Source organism: Somniosus microcephalus, chromosome 10 (genome assembly GCF_052327205.1).
Source record: "Somniosus microcephalus isolate GS21.2 chromosome 10, FLI_Smic_1.0, whole genome shotgun sequence".
In the NCBI taxonomy this organism is placed as follows: Eukaryota; Metazoa; Chordata; class Chondrichthyes; order Squaliformes; family Somniosidae; genus Somniosus; species Somniosus microcephalus.
In genome coordinates this window covers 134889019-134916570 of record NC_140996.1, presented here as the reverse complement: position 1 = coordinate 134916570, position 27552 = coordinate 134889019, and the positions used below count along the sequence as shown (strand labels likewise).

General features: G+C 48.5%; 1 protein-coding gene across 13 annotated transcripts in view; it reads right to left on the bottom strand.

Annotated features, from left to right (window-relative positions):
- Window positions 1-27552, bottom strand: part of sytl2a (synaptotagmin-like 2a) — a 156161-nt gene that overhangs the window by 70855 nt on the left and 57754 nt on the right. For all 13 annotated transcript variants that reach the window (XM_085998842.1, XM_085998843.1, XM_085998852.1 and 10 more), the window contains exons 3-4: window positions 18643-18794; window positions 13452-13584 (exon numbers count right to left, since the gene is read on the bottom strand). In XM_085998842.1, coding sequence (XP_085854968.1) covers window positions 13452-13584; window positions 18643-18794 — 285 coding nt within the window. The remainder of the gene's footprint in view (window positions 1-13451; window positions 13585-18642; window positions 18795-27552) is intronic.

Sequence of the window (27552 nt, the reverse complement as noted above, 5' to 3'; positions counted from 1 at the left end):
CCCCCCCCGCGATTTCCCGAGGCTCTCCCCCCCCCGTGATTTCCCGAGGCTCTCCCCCCCCCGTGATTTCCCGAGGCTCTCCCCCCCGCGATTTCCCGAGGCTCTCCCCCCGCGATTTCCCGAGGTTCTCTCCCCCCCGCCCCCCGCGATTTCCCGAGGTTCTCTCCCCCCCGCCCCCCGCGATTTCACGAGGCTCTCCCCCCGCGATTTCCCGAGGCTCTCCCCCCCGCGATTTCCCGAGGCTCTCTCCACCCCGCCCCCCGCGATTTCCCGAGGCTCTCCCCCCCCCCGCCCCCCGCGATTTCCCGAGGCTCTCCCCCCCGCGATTTCCCGAGGCTCTCCCCCCGCGATTTCCCGAGGCTCTCCCCCCCGCGATTTCCCGAGGCTCTCCCCCCCGCGATTTCCCGAGGCTCTCCCCCCCCGCGATTTCCCGAGGCTCTCCCCCCCGCGATTTCCCGAGGCTCTCCCCCCCGCGATTTCCCCGAGGCTCTCCCCCCGCGATTTCCCGAGGCTCTCCCCCCCGCGATTTCCCGAGGCTCTCCCCCCCGCGATTTCCCGAGGCTCTCCCCCCGCGATTTCCCGAGGCTCTCCCCCCACGCGATTTCCCGAGGCTCTCCCCCCCCCGCGATTTCCCGAGGCTCTCCCCCCCCGCAATTTCCCGAGGCTCTCTCCCCCCCGCCCCCCGCGATTTCCCGAGGCTCTCCCCCCCGCGATTTCCCGAGGCTCGCACCCCCCGCGATCTCATGAGGCTGTGTGCTGGCGTCACGGGGGCCGTGCGCATGCGTGCCGGCGTCAAGGCGGCTGCGCAACGGCCGTGCGCAACGGCCGTGCGCATGCGTGGTTGCCGTTTAAAAAAAAAAGCCAGAGCGGGCTCTCGCGGCGGGCGGCGCATGCGCGGGCGAGGCGGCCCGCGGGGAGTAGGCAGGGAAACCCCGCGGGCTGGCGGCCGTTAGAGCGGCTCACTTCGGGCCCCGACACCGTCAAACCTGAGAGGGGGAAGTAGAGAGAGACAGAGAGGGAAGAGGAGAAGGAGAGAGAGGGAAGAGGAGAAGGAGAGAGAGAGAGAGAGGGAAGAGAGATAGAGAAATTTTTGGAGCTTCAAGCCTGCCTGCAGCGGGCCTGGAGACCAGCACCGGAGTCCCCCCTGCGCGAGGGTGAGGAGGGGGGGGGGGGGGTTGCTAAACACAATATAAAACTGAAATAAATTGTTAATTAATTCCCTAACACATAATTCAAATATTTACCTTAGTTCCCTAACACATAGAAAGTGTGGGGGAAAAAATCGTGAAAAATCAAGATGGCGGCCACTCACCTCGGTTCAGAAGGATAAGGCCCGCCCACACACATTGGTCGACCGGTCAGGTCACCGAAGCGTAGGATTGGTCAATGGTCGAGTCACTCGACAATCAACTGTAGGAAGACCTTGACGTCAGACGGTCGCTCATGAGAGCGGAACGCTGAACGTATTTGGGATACCGCGGGCGGGATTTTTGTCCGGCCGAAACGTAAATAGGCCTATAACCGGTCCGGAATCGCAAGCTTTATTTTGAGGCGACGCGCGCGTCGGTACGCTCTGTAACTTCCAAACGCATAGAGACCAGACAGACAGACAGACAGGAGAGCCGCTTTATATATATAGATATGTAATACCCACTGGAAATGTTATGTACGCTAAGTATGGTTATCAATCTTTAACTTAGACACTATTATCATTGTTATAAATCCCTGGGTTAAAGTTGCCATGTGAAGGTACGGCAAGAACTTTTAAGGACACAATGTGACTAAGAGCAGACTTTCCATAATTCTGCACCAGTATCAACTGTTGCAGACAGTGAGGCTGCGCGGTCTCCAGGCAGAAACCCAAGGAGGAAGGGGTGGAGTCGGGTTTTTCGAGCGGGAAAAGCTGCAGAGAGCGACTGGAAGAGAGGAGGGCAGGAGCTTGGAGAAGAGGGCTCAGGAGGCAAATGGCTACCGCATCCCGTCCCGGGCTTCCAAACTCGGCCGCCGCCCTTCGTATTAGTAGCACTGCATCCTGAACTGGCTGGCTGCAAGTCACCAGTACCGGGGGATCGTCGTCTGAACCCAGATCTGCAAGGCAGAGGTCTGAGGAGAGCTGCTTGCCTCGTGCTGATGGGGAGCTACTTGGAAAAGCTGCAGAGAGAGAGAGTCACCAACTCCAGCGGCTGCTGTGTGCTCTGCATCCAGAACTCAAAGTGGGATTCAGTGATCGTGAAGGGAATTCAACGAAGGGGTTCGGAGTCGTAAGTCTTGCAGACATTATACATACCATGAGCTCCAACTTAAGCGCGCCAACGAAAGAGTGCACTCGAATTTGGACACAGGGACAGTCCTTTGAATCCATGTAAATGGAGAATGTATGTTTATTATGTCTAGAGTCATTCTAATGTATGCAAATGTCTAATTTAGTTCATTGACCTGTAATCTTCTTATACTGTCTGATGTTAAAACTATGAAGTAAGATAGTTAGAATTAAGCCATTGTGGTAGTGATCTCCTTACTGGACTATAGAATACTGTCTACAACAGAGACCACATCTCACATATATCTAAAGAACTGTGAAGGGGTTACATATACAATCCTTAACTTCTTTAATTAGCCACGGATGGATCACTTTTCTCGTGGAGTTTTTATTTCTCAATGGAATGTATATTCAATTTGAGATTTAACAGGAGGTGTTCAAAATCATGAAGGGTTTTGATAGAGTAAATGAGGAGAAACTATTTCCAGTGGCAGAAGGGTCGGTAACCAAAGGACACAGTGTGGTAAACCACTGTTTGTATTCCACTGTGTATATGCCTGTACATGTCTCGGCTGACTCCTCCCACGAGTCCAGGTATAAAGGTGACTGCTCCACAGTCCCTCTGTATTCTGGACCGGTCGACCACTCGAGGCACACCTTCATTCTCTTGTTAATAAAAGCCTGTTAATTACTCGCTTAATCTCAGTCTTTTGAGTTATTGATAGCGCATCAATTTTATTAACAAGATTTTATAATGGAGAAGATCCTCACACCAGCATGCCTGGACTTAGATCATCGGGAGGCGGACTCATCCACCAAGTTTACTCACTGGCTGAGGTGCTTTGAAAAATTTCTGATCGCCTCCGCTGAAACGGTCAAATCGGACGAGGACAAACTGGATGTCCTGACCTCCAAAGTGAACCACTGAGTGTACTCGGTCATCCAGGACGCGACCTCGTACGCGGATGCTATCAAGCTCCTCAAGGACCAGTACACGCGCCCAGTGAACGAGGTGTACGCTAGGCACCTCCTGGGGAGTCGTAAACAACCACCTGGGGAATCGACCGAGGAATACCTTCAGGCACTGTCTGTGCTTGGCCGGGCCTGTGGTTGTAAGGATGTAAAGGCCGCCGTGTACACAGAGGAACTTATCCGGGACGCTTTTGTAGCGGGCCACAGGTCCAATTACACCCGACAGCGACTGTTGGAGCACAGTGACCTCGATCTCAACAAGGCCTCTGAACTCGCACTATCATTGGACGCAGCCTACCGGGGCATGGACGCCTACTCCTCTGCACCGTGGATGCCGCGGGGAACGACAGCCTGGGACACGGTAGGACCGTCTCATAGCGCCGTGCCACCCCAGCCACATCCCAGCAACGGCCCAACTACCGCAGCAGTGCCCCAAGGCCTGAAATGCTACTTCTGTGGCCAGGCCAAACACCCCAGAGCGCGCTGCCCGGCGAAAAATGCGATCTGCTCGGGCTGCGGGAAGAAAGGACACTACACCAGCGTCTGCAGGGCCAAAGCCACCCCGAACCCCAGCAGCGCCGCGTGTGGGCCGTGCGGGCCACCATCTTGGGCCTCCCCAGCCATGTGCGAACCACCGGAACAGCAGCCATTTTGGACGCCTCCAGCCACATGGGGATCATGGACGCCGCCATCTTGGACGACAGCTGGGACGCAGCAGGCCCCCAACACCGCATCATCTGATACCCGCAGCGACACACCGACCCCTACGCTGGCCTCCGTTACGCTGGACCAAGCGAGACCGCACCAGCTGGCCCGGTCCACAATGGACATTAAGGTAAATGGTCACGAAACAATCTGCCTTTTTGACTCTGGGAGCACGGAGAGCTTCATCCACCCTGACACGGTGCGGCGTTGCTCTCTCCCAGTCCTGCCTGCGCACCAGCGGATTTCTATGGCCTCTGAGTCCCAGTCGGCGGACATTGGCGGCTACTGCGTGGTGACACTCGTAGTAGACGTAGACGGGACTGTGTACGATAATTTTAAACTTCTGGTCCTGCCCCACCTCTGCGCTGCCGTTCTACTGGGGTTAGATTTTAAGTGCCACCTTAAAAGTGTTACGATGGCGTACGGCGGACCCCTCCCCCCACCTCACAGTCCGCAGCCAGCAGCTTCCAAATTGCCCGCTGCGCACCAGGTGCAACCTCTCCACACTCAGAGTCACCCCCCCCCCACTGTTTGCTAACCTCACCCCCGACTGTAAGCCCATCGCCACAAAGAGCAGGCGATACAGTGCCGGGGACAGGGTTTTCATTAAAACCGAAGTGGAGCGGCTCCTGAAGGAGGGGATTATTGAGGGCAGCACCAGCCCCTGGCAAGCCCAGGTTGTGGTCGTTAAGACCGGCGAGAAGCAGCGCCTGGTCATCGACTACAGCCAGACAATAAATCGCTACACCCTGCTGGACGCTTACCCACTCCCCCGTATAGCTGATATGGTCAACCAGATCGCGCAGTACCGCGTCTTCTCGACCATTGACCTGAAATCAGCGTACCACCAGCTCCCTATCCGCCCTGAGGACCGCCAGTATACTGCCTTTGAGGCAAATGGCCGCCTCTATCACTTCCTTAGGGTTCCCTTTGGCGTCACCAACGGGGTCTCCGTCTTCCAAAGGGAGATGGACCGGATGGTCGATCAAAATGCGTTGCAGGCCACTTTCCCATATCTGGACAATGTGACCATCTGCGGCCATACCTATCAATTCAGTCCATGAAAAGCGACGAGTTAAGGTAGTAACTATAGGTTTTTATTGGCTAAATAACAGAGCCCACCCTCGTGGGTGATCGGTTCCAACAAGGAAGAATACTAGCCAAGCGGTCACCTTTATACCTGGGCAAGCAGGCGGAGCCATGGGCGGAGTCAGCTGAGGTCAGCCCAGGTATAACAGCATGCGTGGCAAGAGGTAACCTTGTGTAGTGATAACAACAGTGTAACAATAGTGAACGGTTGTGAACGATAACAGTGGTTTACCACATTCACCCCTTGTTTAAAATTGAGTCCGGCGGGGTGAAGTGTACTACTAGTTCGTGTATGTCAGTCTATCAGGAGGCCTCGTAAGCCTTTCTGATCGGCGCAGCAGCGGCGGCGGTGGTGCAGTATCCGATGTTAATGCTGGTGTCTGCGTGGCCGACGGAGGCTCCTGGGGTTCCGGCATGCCGCCTACAGGAGCTGGATTTGGGGGAGTGGTGGGGGGTAACGGTGGTATCTCCGGGGTGCCCGAGGGTGCGAGGTCTCGCAAGGAGACTGTGTCCTCCCGCCCGTCTTGGTATGCCACGTAGGCGTACTGGGGGTTGGCGTGCAGGAGGTTCACCCTCTCGACCAGGGGGTCCATTTTATGGGTCCTTACGTGCTTCCGCGCTTCCGCAGCAGGACGGGCCCCGGAGATGTCAGCCATGTTCGTAGCGAGGTTCCCGTAGTCGACTTCCTGGGGAAAACAAACATTTGCTCATGAGGGGTGGCGTTAATGGCAGTACAAAGCAGTGACCGGATGGAATGGAGCGCTGCAGGGAGGACTTCCTGCCAGCGAGAGGTTGGGAGGCCCTTAGACTTTAGGGCTAAGAGGACGGCCTTCCAAACTGTCGCGCTCTCTCTTTCCACCTGGCCGTTCCCCCGGGGGTTGTAGCTGGTGGTCCTGCTCGCCGCAATACCTCTCGCCAGCTGGAACTGGCGAAGTTCCTCGCTCATGAAGGATGAGCCCCGGTCGCTATGTATATAGTTCGGGAACCCGAACAAGGCGAAGAGGTCGTTCAGGCATTTGATGACCGTGGTGCTGGTCATGTCTGGGCAGGGGATGGCAAAGGGGAAACGGGAGTACTCGTCAATAATGTTGAGGAAGTACACATTACGGTCAGAGGACGGGAGGGGCCCCTTAAAATCGATGCTCAAGCGCTCGAAGGGGCGGGTGGCCTTGATCAGGTTTGCTCTGTCCGGCCGGCCTTGATCAGGTTTGCTCTGTCCGGCCTATAGAAATGCGGTTTGCATTCGGCACAGACTTGGCAGTTCCTGGTCATGGTCCTGACCTCCTCGATGGAGTAGGGCAGATTGCGGGCCTTAATGAAGTGGTAAAGTCTAGTGACCCCGGGGTGGCAGAGGTCGTTGTGGAGGGTCCGCAGTCTATCAACTTGCGCGTTGGCGCATGTACCTCGTGATAGAGCATCAGGGGGCTCGTTGAGTTTACCAGGCCGGTACAAGATATCGTACTCGTAGGTGGAGAGCTCGATTCTCCACCTCAAGATCTTGTCGTTCTTGATTTTGCCCCTCAGCTTGTTATTAAACATAAACGCAACCGAACGCTGGTCGGTGAGGAGGGTAAATCGTTTGCCTGCCAGGTAATGCCTCCAGCATCGTACCGCTTCCACAATTGCCTGGGCCTCCTTCTCGACAGAAGAGTGTCGGATCTCAGGGCCCTGGAGGGTCCTTGAGAAGAAGGCTACAGGTCTCCCCGCCTGGTTTAGGGTTGCAGCTAGGGCGAAGTCGGATGCATCGCTCTCCACTTGGAAAGGGATGGACTCATCCACTGCGTGCATTGTGGCCTTCGCAATGTCTCCTTTTATGAGGGAGAAGGCTGCGCATGCTTCTTCTGTCAGGGGGAAGGAGGTGGACTTCATGAGGGGTCTGGCTTTGTCCGCATAATTGGGCACCCATTGGGCATAGTAAGCGAAGAGCCCCAGGGTTCTCTTCAGTGCCTTTTGACAGTGGGGAAGGGGAAGCTCCATGAGGGGTCGCATTCTTTCGGGGTCGGGGCCGATGACTCCGTTCTCTACTACGCAGCCGAGGATGGCAAGGCGCGAGGTGTTAAATATACATTTCTCCTTATTGTAAGTGAGATTCAGCCGTTGGGCCGTACGGAGGAATTTCTCCAGATTAACATCGTGGTCCTGCTGGTCGCGGCCGCAGATGGTGATGTTATCTAGATAAGGAAACGTGGCCTGCAGCGCGTTCTGGTCAACCATCCGGTCCATCTCCCTTTGGAAGACCGAAACCCCGTTGGTGATGCCGAAGGGAACCCGAAGGAAGTGGTAGAGGCGGCCATTCGCCTCGAAGGCGGTATACTGGCGGTCCTCAGGGCAGATAGGGAGTTGGTGATAGGCCGACTTAAGGTCGATGGTGGAGAATACCCGGTACTGTGCAATCTGGTTGACCATGTCAGATATGCGGGGAAGGGGATATGTGTCCAGCTGGGTGTACCGGTTTATGGTTTGGCTGTAGTCGATGACCAGGCGGTTTTTATTGCCGATCTTAACGACTACGACCTGGGCACGCCAGGGGCTGTTGCTCCCCTCGATGATGCCCTCCTTCAGGAGACGCTGCACCTCAGAGCTAATGAAAGCTCTGTCCCTGGCGCTGTACCGCCTGCTCTTGGTAGCGACGGGCTTACAGTCGCGGGTGAGGTTAGCGAACAAGGAGGGGGGCGGGACTTTGAGTGTGGAGAGGCCGCAGGTGGTATGCGGCGGGCGGTTTAAAAACTGCTGGTTGTAGACTGAGAGTGGGGGGAGGGGTCCACCGTATGCCAGAGTGACACTTTGGAGGTGGCATTGGAAATCCAGCCCTAGTAGGACGGCAGCGCAGAGCTGGGGCAGGACGAGAAGTTTAAAGTTTTTATATTCCGTGCCCCTAACCGACAGGGTCACCACACAGTAGCCACTGACGTCTGTTGAATGGGACTTCGCCGCCATCGGGATCCGATGGCGCGTTGGCCGGACAGTGAGGGAGTAGCAGCTCACTGTGTCTGGGTGAATAAAACTCTCCGTGCTTCCGCTGTCGAACAGGCAGGTCGTGGCGTGGCCGTTTACTTCGATGTCCATCATGGACTTGGACAGATGATGCGGGAGGGCTTGGTCAAGCGTGACGGAGGCCAGTGTATGGCTGAGTGAGCAGCTGTAGTCTGCAGGTGAGGCGGTGGTCGGGTCTGGAGACAAAACGGCGGCCGAGTGCGGCGAACAAAATGGCGGCGCCCATGACGCGGATCCCCACGAAGTTGGACAAAATGGCGGAGAAGATGGCCGCCCCCCACAACTCACATGAGACACTGCTGGCGTCTGTGGTCTTGATCAAAGATGGCCACCCCCACGACTCACATGATGCAATGCTGGCATCTGTGGCCTTGATCAAAGATGGCCGCCCCACAACTCACATGAGGCACTGCTGGCGTTTGTGGCTTTCCCCCTGCAGGCGTTTACGAAGTGGCCTTTCTTTTTGCAGCCGGAGCAGGTTGCGTTCCTTGCAGGGCAGCGCGCCCTTTGATGTCTCGCCTGGCCACAGAAGAAGCAGCTGGCGGCCCGATCGCGGAGGTCCGCTGCCGCAACAGGTCCCGGGGGTGGCGGTCCCGATCGATTCCGGGACACCGACGCCGTAGTAGGTCCCAGGGGCGGCGGTGCGAGGGGTATTGCGGCCGGAGTCGGGCCCGAGTCCCAGGGTCGCGCAGCACTGTACCTGGAGTACGCTTCGAGGTCCCGATGGGCCACTTCCAGGGAGCGAGCGAGGGCTGCGGCCGTTTTCAATTCGAGGTCCTTTGATTCGAGCAGTCTTTGTCGTGAGTAGTCGGACCGAAGGCCTTTCACGAAGGCATCGCGGATATTTCCTTCAGTATGTTCTGCAGCCGTTACAGCTTTAAAGTCCCAGTCCCTGCCGAGTGTTTGTAGCGCCCGTAAAAATTCATCTACAGACTCTCCTGGCTGTTGCGAGCAGGATCTTAGGAGATGTCTGGCATACATTGAATTTACTGGGCTCCGGTACTGCTCTTTTAGCAGGTTGAGGGCATCCTCGTATGTAGCAAGGTCCCGGATGAGTGCAAATACTTTAGGGCTCACCTGGGCGGGCAGAACTCTTAGTTTGGATTCCGGAGGCACGCCGGAGGCTCCCAGGTAGGATTCGAAGCAGCTCAGCCAGTGTTCGAAGTCGAGGGCTGAATTCGCTGCCTGTGGGTTTAGATCCAGGTACGGCGGTCGGAGGGCTCGCAGCCAGGTCGGCTGCTGGGGCTGTTGTAGCTGGCCGTTTGGCTGCTCCGGTCCATACATTTCAAAATTTAGCCAATAAAATTGATATACCTATCAATTCAGTCCATGAAAAGCGACGAGTTAAGGTAGTAACTATAGGTTTTTATTGGCTAAATAACAGAGCCCACCCTCGTGGGTGATCGGTTCCAACAAGGAAGAATACTAGCCAAGCGGTCACCTTTATACCTGGGCAAGCAGGCGGAGCCATGGGCGGAGTCAGCTGAGGTCAGCCCAGGTATAACCGCGTGCGTGGCAAGAGGTAACCTTGTGTAGTGATAACAGTGGTGTAAACAGTGATAACAACAGTGTAACAATAGTGAACGGTTGTGAACGATAACAGTGGTTTACCACACAGGACCATGACGCAAACCTCAAAAAATTCCTCTGCACCGCCAAACTCCTCAACCTGACGTATAACAAGGAGAAGTGCATATTCCGCGCAACCCGCCTCGCCATCCTTGGCTGTGTTGTGGAACACGGAGTCATCGGTCCCGACCCCGACCGGATGCGTCCCCTTATGGAACTCCCACTGCCCCAAGGCCCTGAAGAGGTGCCTAGGGTTTTTCTCTTATTACGCCCAGTGGGTCCCCTACTATGTGGACAAGGCCCGTCCGCTGATCAAGTCCACCTCTTTTCCCGTGACGGCAGAGGCCCGCTTAGCCTTCCACCGTATCAAGGAAGACATTGCCAAAGCCACCATGCACGCAGTGGACGAATCCATCCCCTTCCAGGTGGAAAGCGACGTGTCCGACTTTGCCCTGGCCGCTACCCTCAATCAGGCGGGGAGACCCGTGGCCTTCTTTTCACGAACCCTCCAGGGCCCGGAGACCAGACACTCCGCCGTTGAGAAGGAGGCCCAGGCTATTGTGGAGGCTGTGCGTCATTGGAGGCACTACCTGGCCGGAAAACGATTTACCCTGCTCACTGACCAGCGTTCAATTGCGTTTATGTTTAACAACAAGCAGAGGGGCAAAATCAAAAACGACAAGATCTTGAGGTGGAGAATCGAACTTTCCACCTACAATTACGAGATCTTGTACCGGCCCGGGAAGCTCAATGAACCCCCGGATGCTCTATCGCGTGGCACCTGCGCCAGCGCGCAGATCGATAGACTGCGGGCCCTCCACAATGACCTCTGCCACCCGGGGGTCACCAGGTTCTTCCACTTCATCAAGGCCCGCAACCTGCCTTACTCCATTGAGGAGGTCAGGACCATGACCAGGAACTGCCAGGTCTGTGCCGAGTGCAAACCGCGCTTTTGTAGACCAGACAGGGCTCACCTGATAAAAGCCACTCGCCCCTTCGAGCGCCTGAGCGTTGATTTTAAAGGGCCTCTCCCCTCCTCCGACCGCAATGTGTACTTCCTCAACATTATTGATGAGTACTCCCATTTCCCGTTCGCCATCCCCTGCCCGGACATGACCAGTGCCACGGTCATTAAATGTCTGAACGACCTCTTCACCCTGTTCGGTTTCCCCAGCTATATCCATAGCGACCGGGGCCCATCGTTTATGAGCGACGAACTCCGTCAGTACCTGCTCGCTAGGGGTATTGCCACAAGCAGGACCACCAGTTACAACCCCCGGGGGAACGGACAGGTGGAAAGAGAGAATGCGACAGTTTGGAAGGCCGCCCTGCTAGCCTTAAAAAGTCTAGGGGCCTTCCGACCTCCCGCTGGCAGGATGTGCTCCCTGATGCGCTCCACTCTATTCAGTCACTGCTCTGCACTGCCACTAACGCCACCCCTCATGAGAAAATGTTTGTCTTCCCAAGGAAGTCCACATCGGGGACATCGCTACCGCCATGGCTGACGTCCCCAGGGCCGGTCCTACTGAGAAGACACGTGAGGACCCATAAAACGGACCCCCTGGTCGAGAGGGTCGACCTCCTCCACGCCAACCCCCAGTATGCTTACATTGCGTACCCGGACGGGCGGGAGGACACAGTCTCCATATGAGACCTCGCACCCTCGGGGGCCGCAGTAACCCACTACCACACCCCCCACGACCCGATATCCAGCCCCAGCAGATGGCGGGCCTGGGCCCTGCGACCCGCTCGACACCTACGAGGACTACACACCAGTGCCCCAGCCTACGCGGGACTCGACGCCGGAAGCTTCACTACCCCTGCCGTCGCCACGTCGATCATAGCGGCAGACAAGACCTCCGGAGAGACTCCAATACACAAACTTTTAATACACTTCACCCCGCCGGACTCATTTTTAAACAAGGGGTGAATGTGGTAAACCACTGTTTGTATTCCACTGTGTCTCGGCTGACTCCTCCCACGAGTCCAGGTATAAAGGTGACTGCTCCACAGTCCCTCTGTATTCTGGACCGGTCAACCACTCGAGGCACACCTTCATTCTCTTGTTAATAAAAGCCTGTTAATTACTCGCTTAATCTCAGTCTTTTGAGTCATTGATAGCGCATCACACAGATTGAAGGTAATTGGCAAAAGGACCAAAGGCAAGATGAGGAGATTTTTTTTTATTAAACGCAGCGAGTTGTGATCTGGAATGAACTGTCTGAAAGGGTGGCGGAAGCATTGGATATCTCTTTCAAAGAGCCGGCACAGGCACAGGCACAGGCACAATGGGCTAAATGGCCTCCTTCTGTGCTGGATCATTCTAAGATTTTATGATTCTCTCTCACGTAGGGCCTTTACACAAGCGAAGGGAATGGAGTTTCACTCAGTCAGTCTGGGTTGACTTTAACCACACCCTAGAAGTAAAAACACACTGCAAAAATCTGCTTCCCTCCCCCAGCTCCATATATTTGTCCATATATTTTGCACATTTGCACTTCAAAACAATGAAGGCTACAGTGTGTGCTGTGTACCTTCAATACTTGTCCTGTACAGTACACTCACTTTTACTCAAACATACCAGCTTGTTCTGGTCTCAATAAACCCAACCCAGAATCTGTCAACTTCTTTGTGATAATGATTTCTACATATACTTAGTCAACTGTTGATAGATTTCAGCTATCACTCCACCTAAACAAAAATCCTGCTTAGATAATATATACCTCTAGCTTATTTAACCCATTGAAACACCCTTGAAATTTCAGTTTACATTAAAATTCTCTTTTAAACAGTTTTGAATGAAGCAAGTTAGTTATTTACAAAATCTCCAATTTAAATATCTAGTCACAATTATTTCAATATGCTTCAAAAGTGCAACTTTATTCCATTTTTGTGCAAACGGCCATTTTCCAAAATTTGATTTCCCCCCGCAATCTAATTTCTCGGACAATCTCCTCCCAACTCTGGGCAGATACTGCTCTGGACCACCCGCTAGGAGGTCTGATTTGACTCACCGTTTGATTTTCCTTCAATGTGGGAAAGAATTCAGTAGCCTGTATTTCCTTCCTGTTGGCGGGTTAATGGCGGAGCGGGAATACTGCCTGCCAATGTAAAGTCACCGCTAGCCCATAGGAACATAGGGGTGTTAGATGATAAGTCAAAGTACTACAACGCCCACACTCAGTAACTAATTGTTTCCTTTTTAGATCTCAAAAGTAAACCAACCAAACTCCAGAATATTCCTCCACACCCACAACTCCTGATTGAATCCTGGCCTGTTCTCAACAAACACCACCCACTACTACCCACTCCCCCACAGCCATGTTAGTCTTCCAAAATGCTGGACTTCAAAAGGGGTTCTCAACCTGCAAACTGCACACTGCAAGCTTCCCATCTGTAACAGTACATCAGAGATGTAGTGCTTCTTCACATCGAGGGAATAAATTTTAAAACGTAAATAACCAAGTCATTCCCCAAGTACATTGAAATACCTGCTAACAAAGCAGCACTGTCTGTCCTCTTAGGCAGGGTATAATACAAGACTTGGAGAGAAGAGAACTGGATTATGGGATAAATAACCCCCTTAAACAACAACTTGTCCTGAAAACAACGTCAAAACACACTTTTAACTGATTCTGAATATAAAATCTCATCACAAAGTTCAATTCAGACTTGCACTGCTTACGTGTCAAAATCTTCAAGTGCACTTTTTGTTCAAAAACAATATGACTTGCCTTCCACTGACAACATCTACATGATAAGGAAAAGCAGTGAAATAGAAAGTTAAAGATTATCCACAGTGTGTTCTCCACCTACATATTTCCACCAGCTAAAGTAGTTTGCATCCAACTGTAGACAATACCTTGTTTGAGGTTCCTCCATCTTTGGCTCTTGTAGGAAAACAGAAAGCTCAAGAGGTATAAAGACATTGCTCCCAGCATTATTCATGACGCTCTTGGATTTCTCCTTTAACTCCTTAGACTGGAGACGTTCATCTGTGAATGAAGATTACCATTTATTCAGTGAAATATAACGGCAGTTTGGTGAGTAGTCAGCTCCCAGAGGATTGTGATTCTGTTCTGGGATCGCTAATGTACCGCATTTACCACTGTTCAGAATTCCTGCTCAGATCATACATTACAACCGAATTGTGTGTCTTTTGTTTGTTTAGCAAGTTGAATATTGTTATTTCAACATGCAACAGATGTGTACATCAAAAGCTTCTTATAGTAAATCATATTTTGAGTAAGAGGTTAAAATTTGGATTCCATTTCAAGCAGCAGTGATTAAAGGGTGGAGACACAAACTATTTTTTTTAAAGCAGTTCAAGAAATTCAATTGAAGCACAACTTATTTCAACAAATTGGTCACAGACTTTTCAAATTTAAAATTAAAAAAAAGTTACATTTTTCCTCACCACCTCCCCCCCAAGAGACATATTTCACTATTCATAAATCAATTACAACAGATTAAGTAATTTTTTCTAAATAAAAAAATCACCCCAGCTTTTGTGGGACCTTGTGGGACATGTTGGCTACCACATTGCCCTATATTACCACACTGACTACACTTCAAAGAAAAAAGTGCTGTAAAGTACTTTGGGTCATCCAGAGGTCATGGAAGGTGCACTGTAAATTGAAGTTTGTTCTTTATTTCTTTCCCACTGGACTATGTAGGATTCAGAAGTGTATAGTGAGAAGTTGTATGTGAAGTTTGTTGATTTCAGTGGATCAGAGTCAAGAGGTTGTTATCTACCTTGGTAATTGATCCCATGTGTCAACTGGTGCACACAAGGAACTAAACAGGGTTAATGCCTTGTGTCGGTTTTGCTCTTGTAACTGAAGAGCTTTTCTACATCTGTTGATAGCAGGGCATTCAAACCTGCTTTCAGTCTGTCTCAACACCCTTTTGGTCCTTTCTGTGCAACAACTCATGCTGATTTTTAAACTCCATTTCACATAACTTGGATTTATAATGAGCTTTGTTTTCTAGCAGTGTAAGCAATTATTTTATGACTTGGTCAGAGAAACTTTGAAGTCAGACGAAGTTACACAGCTGAACAGAACTCCCAACCCCGTAAACTGAATTTATTCTTACTCCAAATGTTCTCATTCTCTTTTTGCAGGCCACCTGCCATCCACCCTAGTTTCTCCACCTGGAGATGTGAAATAGATGTATCCACCACTTAGAGTTTTACAGCACAGAAAGAGGCCCTTCCATCAGTGATGTTTCATGATACCTTATCAGGCAACGTGACTAGAATAGCATGAGTGTGACAACAGCAAAAGCTGGACTGCAGCCAAAATATTAGATACCCAGTAAATGGAACAAGTCCAATATAATCATTTTGATCTTTAAATAAAAAACACACTTATGGTTTAATTATAATGGTTATTTCTAGCATAAAAAGCTTATGAAACACTGGAGCAGGTCATTCGCCTTAATACAGTAAAAGGGAAAATACTTCACTCTGATGTATTCTAAAAGCCAATGTCCACCTTCAAATGCAACTACTTCTTTTACAGAAGCAAAACTAAGTTAATACACAAATCTGAATCCTAAATGGAGTCTTAGTACAGCACAGTGGCATAATGGTTAGCACTGTTGCCTCACAGCGCCAGGGACCCGGGCTCAAATCCGGCCTCGGGTGACTGTGCAAACTCCACACAGACATTCTCCCTGTGTTTGCGTGGGTTTTCTCCGGGTGCTCCGGTTTCCTCCCACAGTCCAAAGATGTGCGGGTTAGGTTGATTGGCCATGATAAAAATTGACCCTTAGTGTTAGGGGGGATTAAAATACGCGGGATTACGGGGATAGGGCTTGGGTGGGATGGCTGTCGGTGTAGGGACCGGGTGCTAGGGTTTGGATGATCAGCCATGATCTCGTTGAATGGCGGAGCAGGCTCGAAGGGCCGAATGGCCTACTCCTGCTCCTATCTTCTATGTTTCTATGCACAGGATTTTACTAAGCATGGTCCAAGGACAACTGCTACTATATTCAGACACATCCTAATTTCAATCCCTTGTCATAAAGTAAATTCCATTCAGATGGGGTGGGGTTCATTTCTTTCCTTCCCCAGTGTTCCCTAATGGTGGCAGTGGCTTTGGGAAAAGGCACCAAAGCATTTTCTTGGGGGCAAACAACGGCACAACTTGCTATTTGTAGGGCAGTACTGGCAGAAGTTTGGAAGGTCACCTGCCACTGTCTATTGAGGAATATGGTGGCTGTACCAGGGATCAGAGCCATAACCCATGCATAACCCCTGCCTAGCCATTGAAAACTTTTTTTTGGGGGGGGGTTTAATGCAATGAGGGTGTCCAAACCGAGCCAAATTAAAGTTTTTAATCAATCAATCCAAAGAGGTGGTCATGCACAATTGAGTGTATGTTGTGCACCTGTATACTGAACTGTGTTCTTGCGAGTATAAGTGTAAAAGACAGAAAAGGGAGATGGACAGAATACCTGGTGAATTATGTCCAATGGGGGGGGAAAAAACTTATTTTGCTGTGAAAAATGTTCACATGGCTGAGAAAAGATGTAACACAGCAGCATACACTAGGGAGTAACATCAATTACCATATGAGTATTAGCAGTAATAATGAATTAATTCATCAAATGGCTTCCTGTTACATTTTTGTTTTATTGCTACCTGGCTGTTTTCCACAGTACCACTTTGCATAATAGTATTCTAACATTTAATAACCACTTGCAAACAGTAAATATAGAATATTTGGGCTCATAGTAACACCATTGACACCAAGAAAAACATGCATGATTGTGGCTTTCCTAAAACAATTTCAGTTGCTTAAGTAAATGAAGTTGAATGGTGTATCCTGTATTTGAGAGAGCTACACTAACATGTTTGACTGGTTCTAATCCATCTATGCAACCACCGTCTTTCCAGGCTAGAGTCTAATTTATTACTTTTCCTAATAAATTTAACCACTCCCCAAAGTTCTGGAAGAATTTACATACTCCCACATTTAATCCATTACAAAAATATTACCTTACAAAGCAAAGTAGAAAGGTTATTTCTCTGGCAAACTAAGCAGCAAACAAACCAACCTTCACAGAGTGGAGAGTTGGGGAAAAGCGTTCAATAAATTATCGTACCACAACAAGATAAGAGTATAAAATGGGCATTCTTGAAAAGGTCAACTCTTGCTATATTGAGCATTAATTACCTGCTGCATTGATGCACATTATGAAAAAATACCAAAACAATGTCCTCTTTTCTAAAAAAAAAGTAACAATGCATGCCCTAGAAATAGTAGGCATTGCTGGTCATCTTCCAAAATTCTATAGACTCTGGCACAGTTCCCATGGACTGGAGGGTAGCTAATGTAACCCCACTATTTAAAAAAGGTGGTAGAGAGAAAACGGGGAATTATAGATCGGTAAGCCTGACATCGGTAGTGGGGAAAATACTAGAGTTCATTATAAAAGATGTAATAGCAGAGCACTTGGAAAACAGTGACAGGATCGGACAAAGTCAACATGGATTTACAAAAGGTAAATCGTGCTTGACTAATCTACTGGAATTTTTTGAGGATTTAACTGGTAGAATAGATAAGGGAGAACCAGTGGCTGTGGTGTATTTGGACTTTCAGAAGGCTTTCGATAAGGTCCCGCATAAGAGATTAGCGTGCAAAGTTAAAGCACATGGGATTGGGGGTAAGGTACTGACTTGGATAGAGAACTGGTTGACAGACAGGAAGCAAAGAGTTGGAATAAACGGGTCTTTTTCCGAGTGGCAGGCAGTGACTAGTGGGGTACCGCAGGGATCGGTGCTAGGACCCCAGTTATTCACAATATATATTAATGATCTAGACGAGGGAACTAGATGCAATGTCTCCTAGTTTGCAGACAACACAAAGTTGGGTGGGCGTGTGTGCTGTGAGGAGGATGCAGAGAAACTCCAATTTGATTTGGACAGGTTGGGTGATGGGCAGATGCAGTATAATGTGGATAAATGCGAGGTTATCCACTTTGGTGGCAAAAACAGGAAGGCAGATTATCTGAACGGCAATAGATTGGGAAAAGGGGAAATGCAACGAGACCTGGGTGTCCTTGTGCACCAGTCGCTGAAGGTAAGCATGCAGGTGCAGCAGGCGGTTAAGAAGGCCTTCATAGTGAGAGGATTCGAGTACAGGAGCAAGGATGTCTTGCTGCAGTTGTGCAGGGCCTTGGTGAGACCACACCTTGAGTATTGTGTGCAGTTTTGGTCGCCTTATCCGAGGAAGGATGTTCTTGCCATGGAGGGAGTGCAGCAAAGATTCACCAGGCTGATACCTGGGATGACAGGAATGACGTATGAAGAGAGATTGGGTCGATTGGGCTTGTATTCGCTAGAGTTTAGAAGAATGAGAGGGGGTCTCATTGAAACATAAAATTCTAACAGGACTAGACAGACTAGATGCAGGAAGGATGTTCCCGATGGCGGGGGAGTCCAGAACCAGGGGTCACAGTCTAAGGATAAGGGGTAAGCCATTTAGGACAGAGATAAGGAGGAATTTTTTCACCCAGAGAGTGGTGAACCTGTGGAATTCTCTACCACAGAAGGCTGTTGAGGCCAGTTCATTAAATATATTCAAGAAGGAGTTAGATATATTTCTCAAGGCTAAAGGGATCAAGGGATATGGAGAGAAAGCAGGGACAGAGTCCTGAATTTGGATGATCAGCCATGATCTCATTAAATGGCGGAACAGGCTCGAGGGGCTGAATGGCCTACTCCTGCTCCTATCTTCTATGTTATGTTTCTATGTTTTAGGTTCACTCAAAATATCTATTCATAAGAGGATGCTTCATTACACTGAAGCATTTCAGATCTGTATGAAACTAATTGTGCCCATGACCATAACCTGAAGCTGGCAATGAAAACATTTTGTGAACTTAAGAACATGTTAAGATTCTTTATTCCGATGTTACTACTCTGGGATACGCCAGTGGGACCCAAATGGTCTTTTTCTGGTCCTACATTCCTATATACTAAGCTCATCAGTCACTGAGCAGAAAATAGGCTTAATACTCTACAGTAAATCAAGGAAACCCACAGATAGTCCTCGGTTTCTTCTTCTGTATTGATGCTTGGATTAGTTCTGTTCCATGTAATGTGTCTTTGTGCCTCTTTGCCTTGGCTTTATAGAACCACTCGCCAATCATATTCTTACGCTGAATTTCATTTTCAACTGATTCTTGTAAATTTCTGGGGAGAAATAAAATGTGAAGGATTCATTATTTTGTTGACCACCAGCTATGTGCATTTTGAGGTTCCAAAATCCCTTTATTTTTCCTCCTATTTCCCTTTGTCTCTAGGGTTAGGCGCCAGTTGCTGCCAAGAGGACGTGATTGGGGAGTTAAAAATTCCTAATACCAGGAGCTTTAAAAAGGCTGAATTCAATGAAACTAGGAAACAACAAAAGCAAATAGATTAGGGGAGGTTGTACGATTTGTCTTCTACTAGAGTGCTGTTGAACACCTTTAAACGGTATAATGCTGAGCATGCATGATAAATAGATACCAAAAATCAACAAGCTCAGACTTAACAAATATGACCCTAAATGAATTAATAAACACATTTTAAAAAGTGAGACCAAGTGGAAAAACAACCTCCTCAAATCCTGCAGGGTGAAAAGAAAAATACAAGAAAATGCAGAAATATTTTAAAAGGCTGATCAGAGGGGCAAAAAGACCTATAAAAAAAGCACAAACAGGAAAAATTATCCAGTACCTCAACAGTATAAGGACAGCCAGAGAAGAGGTAAAACCAAATAAATGCAATCAGACTCAAAACCTAGGATAAGCATAGTATAACAACAATTATGAATAATTATTTCCTCCAAGTATTCATAAGGCAACACATGTGCAATATGCATTCCCTAGAGATATCCCAAGTAAAATCAATGGCGTTGATTTAAATGAGATGGAAGTCTTAGAAAGGCTAAAAGGGATCAAAACAAATAGATTATTTTTATCCTGGAATGCTAAGACTTGGGAAGAGATTTCTGAGGAAGTAACAATCATTATGAGGAAGTCACTGGATACAGGAGTGGTACCAGTAGATTGGAAACATGCCAATCTAGTATACAATATTCCAAAAGGATGACAAACCAGACAAGCAACTACAGATCCATTAGTATTACTACCATTCCATGTAAAATAATGGCACTGATTATCAGGAGTAAACCGGAGGATTATCTCTATTATAATAACCTAGTTAACAAGGATTGGAGAAAAATCCTGCTCATTTGGAGCAAGTGACAATTTAAGCGGACTGTGGAAAACCCCATAATGTGTCGCACTTGGATTCCAAAAGGCTTTAGTCAAAGTTTCATACAAAAAGCTATTCATTAAACTAAATCTGTAGGGATTCAGGGTAAACTTTGGGAATGGATAAGAAACTGGCTAAAGGGTAGGAAACAATGACTACTTGTTAAAGGAGTTATATCAAGGGTTGGGGGGAGGAGAAGCACTGGGTGGTGTGCCCGTGGACTCTGTTCAGACCTCTACTGTTCCTAATTTAAATAAATAACCTCGATTTAGAAACTCAATGCAAAGTGGTCAAATTTGCAGCATATGAGTTAAATAAAATGGAAGTGGGCAGAACAATGACAGGTGAAATTTAATGCAGACAAGTGAAAAGTGCGGTACATAGGAAGGAAAAATAGCTGATAAACATACTTCACAAATAGTCTTGCAATAGCCAAGGATGGTCGACTCAACACTAAACGTGTCCAACTAATGCACAGCAACAATTAAAGAATGCTGAACTACAGAGACAAAACAGTACAATGCAAGTCAGAGGAAGTTGTGACCAAACTTTACAGTGCTCTCAGCTGACCGCTCCATGAATAGTGTCCAGTTATGGTCATTAAGAGCCACGCTGCGGATCTGTATAGTTAGGAGTTTGAGTTATGAGGAAAGACTGGAGACACTTGGGCTCTTCAGCCACTTTTGATCCAAGAAAGGGAAATTTTAATATTTTCCCCCAACGGTGAAAGACTAGAACTGTGGAGGAGCAAAGGGGTTTGGGTGTTCAGGTACACCAATCACAATGCTTGCTGCAGTATATGCAAGTTACAAATCCAGAATATTTGAAAGTAAGTTCACAATGGTGGGATTGTGCATAAGGTGGTGAAATTTACAGCGGACGACACTGATCTCATCATTGCAGGAAAGAAAAGACTTATATTTATATAGTGCCTTTCATGACCACCGGATGTCCCAAAGTGCTTTACAGCAAATGAAGTACTTTATTTTTTGAAGTGTAGTCACTGTTGTAATGTAGGAAACACAACAGCCAATTTGCACTCAGCAAGCTCCCGCAAACAGCAATGTGAAAATGGCCAGATAGCCTGTTTTTGTTATGTTAAGGGATAAATATTGGCCAGGACACTGGAGATAACTCCTCTGCTCTTCTTCAAAATAGTGCAATGGGATCTTTTACGTCCATCTGAGAGGGCAGACGGAGCCTCGGTTTAACGCCTCATCCGATAGATGGCACCTCCAACAGTGCAGCACTGATTGAATTTTATGAGGAGGTAACAAGGAGGGTAGATGAGGGTAGTGCGTTTGATGTAGTGTATATAGACTTTAGCAAGGCTTTTGATAAGGTTCCACATGGCAGACTGGTCATGAAGTTAAAAGCCCATGGGATCTAGGGCTAAGTGTCAAGTTGGATTCAAAACTGGCTCGGAGACAGGAAGCAGAGGGTAATGGTTGATGGGTGTTTTTGTGACTGGTAGGCTGTTTCCAGTGGGGTTCCGCAGGGCTCAGTACTAGGTCCCTTGCTTTTTGTGGTATATATCAACGATCTTGACTTGCATATAGGGGGTATGATTAAAAAGTTTGCAGATGATACTAACATCGGCTGTGTGGTTGATACTGAAGGAGGAAGCTGTAGACTGCAGGAAGATATCAATAAATTGGTCAGGTGGGCAGAACAGTGCAACTAGAATTCAATCCGGAGAAGTGTGAGGTAATGCATTTGGGGAGGGCCAACCAGGAAAGGGAATACACATTAAATGGTAGGACGCTGAGTAGTGTAGAGGAACAAAGGGACCTTGGAGTGCATGTCCACAGATCCCTGAAGGTAGCAGGTTAAGTAGATAAGGTGGTTAAGAAGGCATACGGAATGCTTGCCTTTATTAGCTGTGGCATGGCATAAAATACAAGAGCAAGGGGGGTTATGCTTCAACAATACAAAACACTGGTTAGGCCTCAGCTAGAGTACTGCGTGCAGTTCTGGTCACCACATTACAGGAAAGATGTGATTGCACTAGAGAGGGTACAGAGGAGATTTACAAGGATGTTGCCGGGAGTAGAGAATCTTAGCTATGAGGAAAGACTGGATAGGCTGGGTCTGTTTTCCTTGAAACAGGAGGCTGAGGGGAGACCTTATTGAGATGTATAAAATTATGAGGGGCATAGATAAATTGGATAGAAAGGACCTATTTCCCTTAGCAGAGAGGTCAAAAACCAGGGGGCACAGATTTAAAGTAATTGGTGGAAGGTTTAGAGGGGATTTGAGGGGAAATTTCTTCACCCAGAGGGTTCTGGGGGTTTGGAACTCACTGCCTGAAAGGGTGGTAGAGGCAGGAACCCTAACCACATTTAAAAAGTACTTGGATGTGCACATGGGATGCTCTAACCTGCAGGGCTACAGACCAAGAGCTGGGAAGTGAGATTAGGCTGGATAGGTCTTTGTTGGCCAGTGCGGACACGATGGGCTGAAATGGCCTCCTTCTGTGCTGTAACTTTCTATGATTTTATGATTCCCTCAATACTGCATTGGAGTGTCAGGCTAGATTTTTGTGCTCAAGTCTCTGGAGTGGGACTTGAACCCTCAACCTTCTGACTCAGAGGCAAGGGTGCTACCAACTGAGCCACTGGCCAACAGAAATTCTGGGCCTACATATACTCACTGTGCCCTGACTTCTTGCACATGGTGAAGAATGGCAATTAAATAGCAACCAATTTTCACTGTGATTAATCTAGGTACATTTTCAACTTGACAGCACAAAAATATTACAGGTCTCGAGTCTATTTCAATCATTTTGCACAAAAGTACAACTTATAAATCAAAAAGGGCCAAGGGCACAAGAAAAATGCTAAATAGTTTTAGTACGAGAACTATACACCATTGTAAATGCTAAAGTTAATCCAAACTGTAAGGTTTCCATTGTGAACTGTACCTCCCACCTAGAGGGAAAAACAAATAACTATTTGCAGAAGATTGTCATGCTATAAATGACTACTTGACTAAATAATTCTTGTTCTGTAGAGAAAGTAAAAATTGAAGCCTTTCACATTACTTTACTGCTTCCAATTAACACATTCCACATTTGCTGCACTGCCCCCTCCTCCTGCTTCCCATCCTCTTTTCTGGAGTTATTGGGCCAACATTTGCGATCGGAGGCTTCCCACGAGTGGACGCCTTCGACCTGCAAAATGTCTACAAATTTACCCGGTGGCCCGGCTGGACAGTGGTGGTTTGCGATCCTGGGTCTCTCTGGGTCCACGCGGGCAGAGCCCCACATATCCCAGGGGCGCAAGCGGTTCGTAGGTGCTCCTGGGATCACATGGGCTGGCCCAACCAACGGAAGAAGGGAATCCTCATTCATACTTTTGACATTACGCATTTAAAATTAATTAAAATGCCATTTAACTAAATATTTGAAACAAAAATTACACTTTTTGAAAAAAAAAATTAGTTTTTAACAGGGCTAAAAATAAACTTGCCTTTTTGAAGATTATTTTAATTTATAAATGAGTTATCAAATTTCATTGCTATTTTTTTTTTAAAAAAAACGCTTAAGCTGGTAAAAGCAGGCAAGCAGGCCTTACACCTGCTTTTTACCAGGCGTATGAAAAGCGCAACTCTCCACCCTCAGGGAGGTACTTTGCTTGGGCATGTGGATGATCAGTCAAGAGAATTCTTGACAGATCGCAAGTGTCGGGTTTCAGCGCATGCCCCTACGCACCTCGTATGCACCTGTAGAGGTCGCAAAATTCGACCCATTATTTCCTTTCTTTCACTTCCCTCTCCCATTTGAGATCTTGAAAGCTTTCAATTGAAGACAACCACAATATTCTAGTCAGAAAACCAAAGCTTTTGGCAAAATAAAGTTTTTCTCTAGCAACACATTTAAATTCTCACGCGTGGGATGACACCACATCCAAAACATGCTGTGCAGAGTTCCAAGGAATTGTAAAGTGTATTCCACATTTGACAACAATGCTGATTGACTTCCTTGTTTGGGATATTTGAAGAACTAGCAGAGCATACATTTATCTGTTTCACGATTCATCTGTCTCCAATTAAGCCCAAAGCAAATTTAAACAAAATACGGCATTTGGAGAATGTAGACCTCTTCAAGAATAGCGTACAAAAAATGAGTCAACAGCAAATATAGTTGGAAATCAGGTTTTAAAAGCATCCCAGGGATTAAAAGAATCTTTTGCAAAAAAAGCCATATTTTTATAGCAGTAAATCTGATGCTATCTTTGACAGAAATTAAATATCAATTCTGGCATTTATCATGTTTGATGATTCTCACTCAATTACATCAAGCAGTTGTGCTTTTTTTCTTGGTTTTGTAAGTGCCTAGCTCCTTTATAATCTTTAGCAGTTATAGAAGAGAGCCACCATAATCTTTGTAACCAACTTTGTCTTAGGCACTTGAAAATTAACCCAGCATGGTCACTCTTCAAATATTACAATAAATCGGGTCAGTGGATAGCAAGTGGCATTATGAGCAGCAAATCATGAGTCATTTTACATTTGAACATGTACAGAAACAAATTAAAAGTTTGAAAGAGTACAGTGAAATTTTTTTTCCTTACATGAGGCACTAAAGGTGCAAGTTTGAGTAACTTCAGATGGCAAGAAGTTCAAGTCTAAAAAGAATCATGAGCATGGAAAGTCTTCCTAGATCATGAGATAAATAGGGCACAGGCCCCCAATTGAAGTACAAACTGTGACACCCACCAAACAACCAGGTAAAACTGATGCACCTTTATTTGGCTTCACTAATTAAAACAGGATTATTTCAGTATTTCTCAATTCTGCACTTTTTTTCATGCCTTTGTGAAAAGCCTTAGGTTTTTTTCTACATTGAAGACATTATATAAATGCATGTTGTTGTTCTTTGGAACATTCTTAAGATCCGATAGGTAATATGCAAATCCAAGTTTTTTGCTTTCTTATTTGTATAGCCTCGCTCTCACAAGGTGAGAGAATTCTTTCTGAATATCTATGTTCCAGATAGAGCCAGACTTGAAACATGCCTATTGAGTGATCTTTTCCAATTGTTGAGTTTTGGGAAAGTAAACATACTGTAATTGAACAGGTTTTGACTACTCAACAACATTCTCACAATTTGGAACCTGAAAAATATGGCATCAGTGGATAATTGAAGATTCCATGTCACTAATCAAGTAGAAGACAGTTCCCCCAGTATCCTGGTAAACATTCTTTCCTCAACCACAACTACCACCAAAAATACATGAGCTGGTCATTCATTGTATTCCTGTTCATGGGATCTTGCTGTGCACACAATGGCAGCCACGTTCACCCACATAACAGTGCTTACACATCAAAATTAATTTTATGCAAAGTTGCGAGATGTGACAAGATGTCAAATCAAAGCAAGTTATTTAATTTAGCCCAAGCAAAAAGGTATAGTTTGTGTTAGTACCAGGTATATCTAGATACAATCTTGAAGGACTCAACTTTGGCTAAAGTAATAAACATTTAGGCCTAGAAATTCAGTTGGTTGCGCCAGCCGGTAGCGCCTTAGGAGGAGTAGATGTCGGGCGCTTGGCGGCTAGCGGCCGGGCGCAGCGCGATCTGCGCCTCTCCCCAACTTCACTCACGATTTAGCGGCGGCGCAAAGTCTTTGCGCGCGCTCAGCTGCGCGCGCAGATCCTGACGTCATTTCCTCGTGCAACGCCCTTTGTGCGCCCCAAACCGGAAATTCAGTTGCGACGCCCCATTGTGCGCCTGGCGCCCCTAGCGACTGGTAGAGTGGAACGGTGTTGAGTCGATGCGGGGCGCGGGGGGCGCAAATTAAAGGGCACTCCTCCTGCACTATAAAAGGCTGCCATTTCGCAGCACTCCTTCTTGAGAGACGGATCTTTGCAGAGAGACCAAGGTAGAGAGCTTTCTGCTTTGGCTCAACACTCGGACAGGTACTTGTGGCTTCAGGCCACAGCTTTCCACTTGTCTTTGCCTTCATTGACATATCATTGTCTGCTAACATATTATGGGGGCTGCAATGGGTGCAAACGCTGGCTTTCTCCATTGCATCCAAAGGGCTCACAGACGCCGTGAGAGAGTGGCAGCCCTGGCTAGACGGAGAGGGGGCAACAGGTGTCGCGAAAGGAGGCCTTACCCACCCAGGGTATACCGCCAGCAGTTCTCCTATCTCAACATGTCTGACGCGCAGTGTTCAGAGGCTGCGATTCTGAAGGGAGGTGGTCACAGAGATCTGCCACCTGCTTGGCGGTGATCTGCAGCCACAGCTGAGGAGCAGGACGTCTCTGTCGGTGGCAGTGAAGGTGACGGTGGCTCTCAACTTCTATGCCACCGGCTCCTTCCAATCCGCCACTGGGGACATTTCCAACATCTCCCAGTTCGCCGTGCATTGCTGCATCCGCCAGGTGACCAATGCCCTTTTCAAAAGGAGACGTCAGTTCATCTCCTTCTCCATGGCCCTTGCCAAGCAGCAACAGCGTGCAATGGGCTTTGCAGCATTCGCGGGCTTCCCCATGGTGCAGGGCGCCATTGACTGCACGCATGTGGCTTTGCGGGCACCTCTGGAGAATTCCGAGGATTACCGCAACCGGAAGGGCTACCATTCGCTCAACGTCCAGCTGGTGTGTGACCACAGGCAGCTCATCCTAGCTGTCAATGCCCGCGTTCCAGGCAGCAGCCACGATGCCTTCATCCTGCGCCAGACTTCTGTGGCAGACATGTTCCAGGCCCAGCCTCACCCACGAGGATGGCTTATCGGGGACAAAGGCTATCCTTTGTGTACCTGGCTGATGACCCCGCTCCGTGCGCCCAGCACCCCTGCTGAAGAGGGATACAATGATAGCCATCAAGCGACCAGGAACATCATAGAGCAAACAATCGGCGTCCTGAAGCAACGGTTCCGCTGTCTGGATCGTTCCGGTGGAGCCCTACAATATTCGCCGGAGCGAGTCTCCCATTTCGTGGTTGTTTGCTGCATGCTGCACAACCTGGCTATCCGCAGGACTCAGCCACTGCCACCAGAGATTGGAGGACCACCTGAGGAGGAGGAGGAGGAGGACCAGCACAGGAGGGAGGCAGAAAGTGCAAGGGCCGCCCGTCGCCGGCTTATTGAACGTCGGTTCTAGGCCCCCTCTCAGGGAATGGCTTGTGCCAATGTCAGCAGATGAATGTAGCCGCTCCACAAGCCCTCAGCCGAGCAGGGCAACCAGGACTTGACAAAAAAACCATGCACAGTGCAATTTAAGAACATTAATTTATTGCAAACCTCTGCCCTTCCCACATTACAACCTCATGTGGAGAAGCCCCCTCCAAAAACACAAAACTAACAGTCTCGGCCTTACAAAAACTAAAAAAGACACCAGTCTCGGCCTTACAAAAACCACAAACCATTTGTGCAGACCTTCTACTTTTTGCCCTGCGAGGGCAATGCCTTTCGCATCCTTGCCTGGCCCCTGCCCACCCTGCAGTTCCTCCTCAATGGGAGCCCAGTGGCTGCAGCAAGGCTGGGGGAAGGCTGCTGAGGGTCAGATGGCGAGACGGCAGATGCCCTTGGGGGTCGGCCTGCACCAGCTCTGGCCCTCGAGGGGCCGGCTGCTGACTGCTGCAACTCTGCTCGGGCGGCAGCAGTCTGTCCAGCGGCTCGTGGCAGCTGCAATGGCGGAGTGGCAGTGTCGGCTGCAGGAATGGTGCCAACCTGACAGATCGC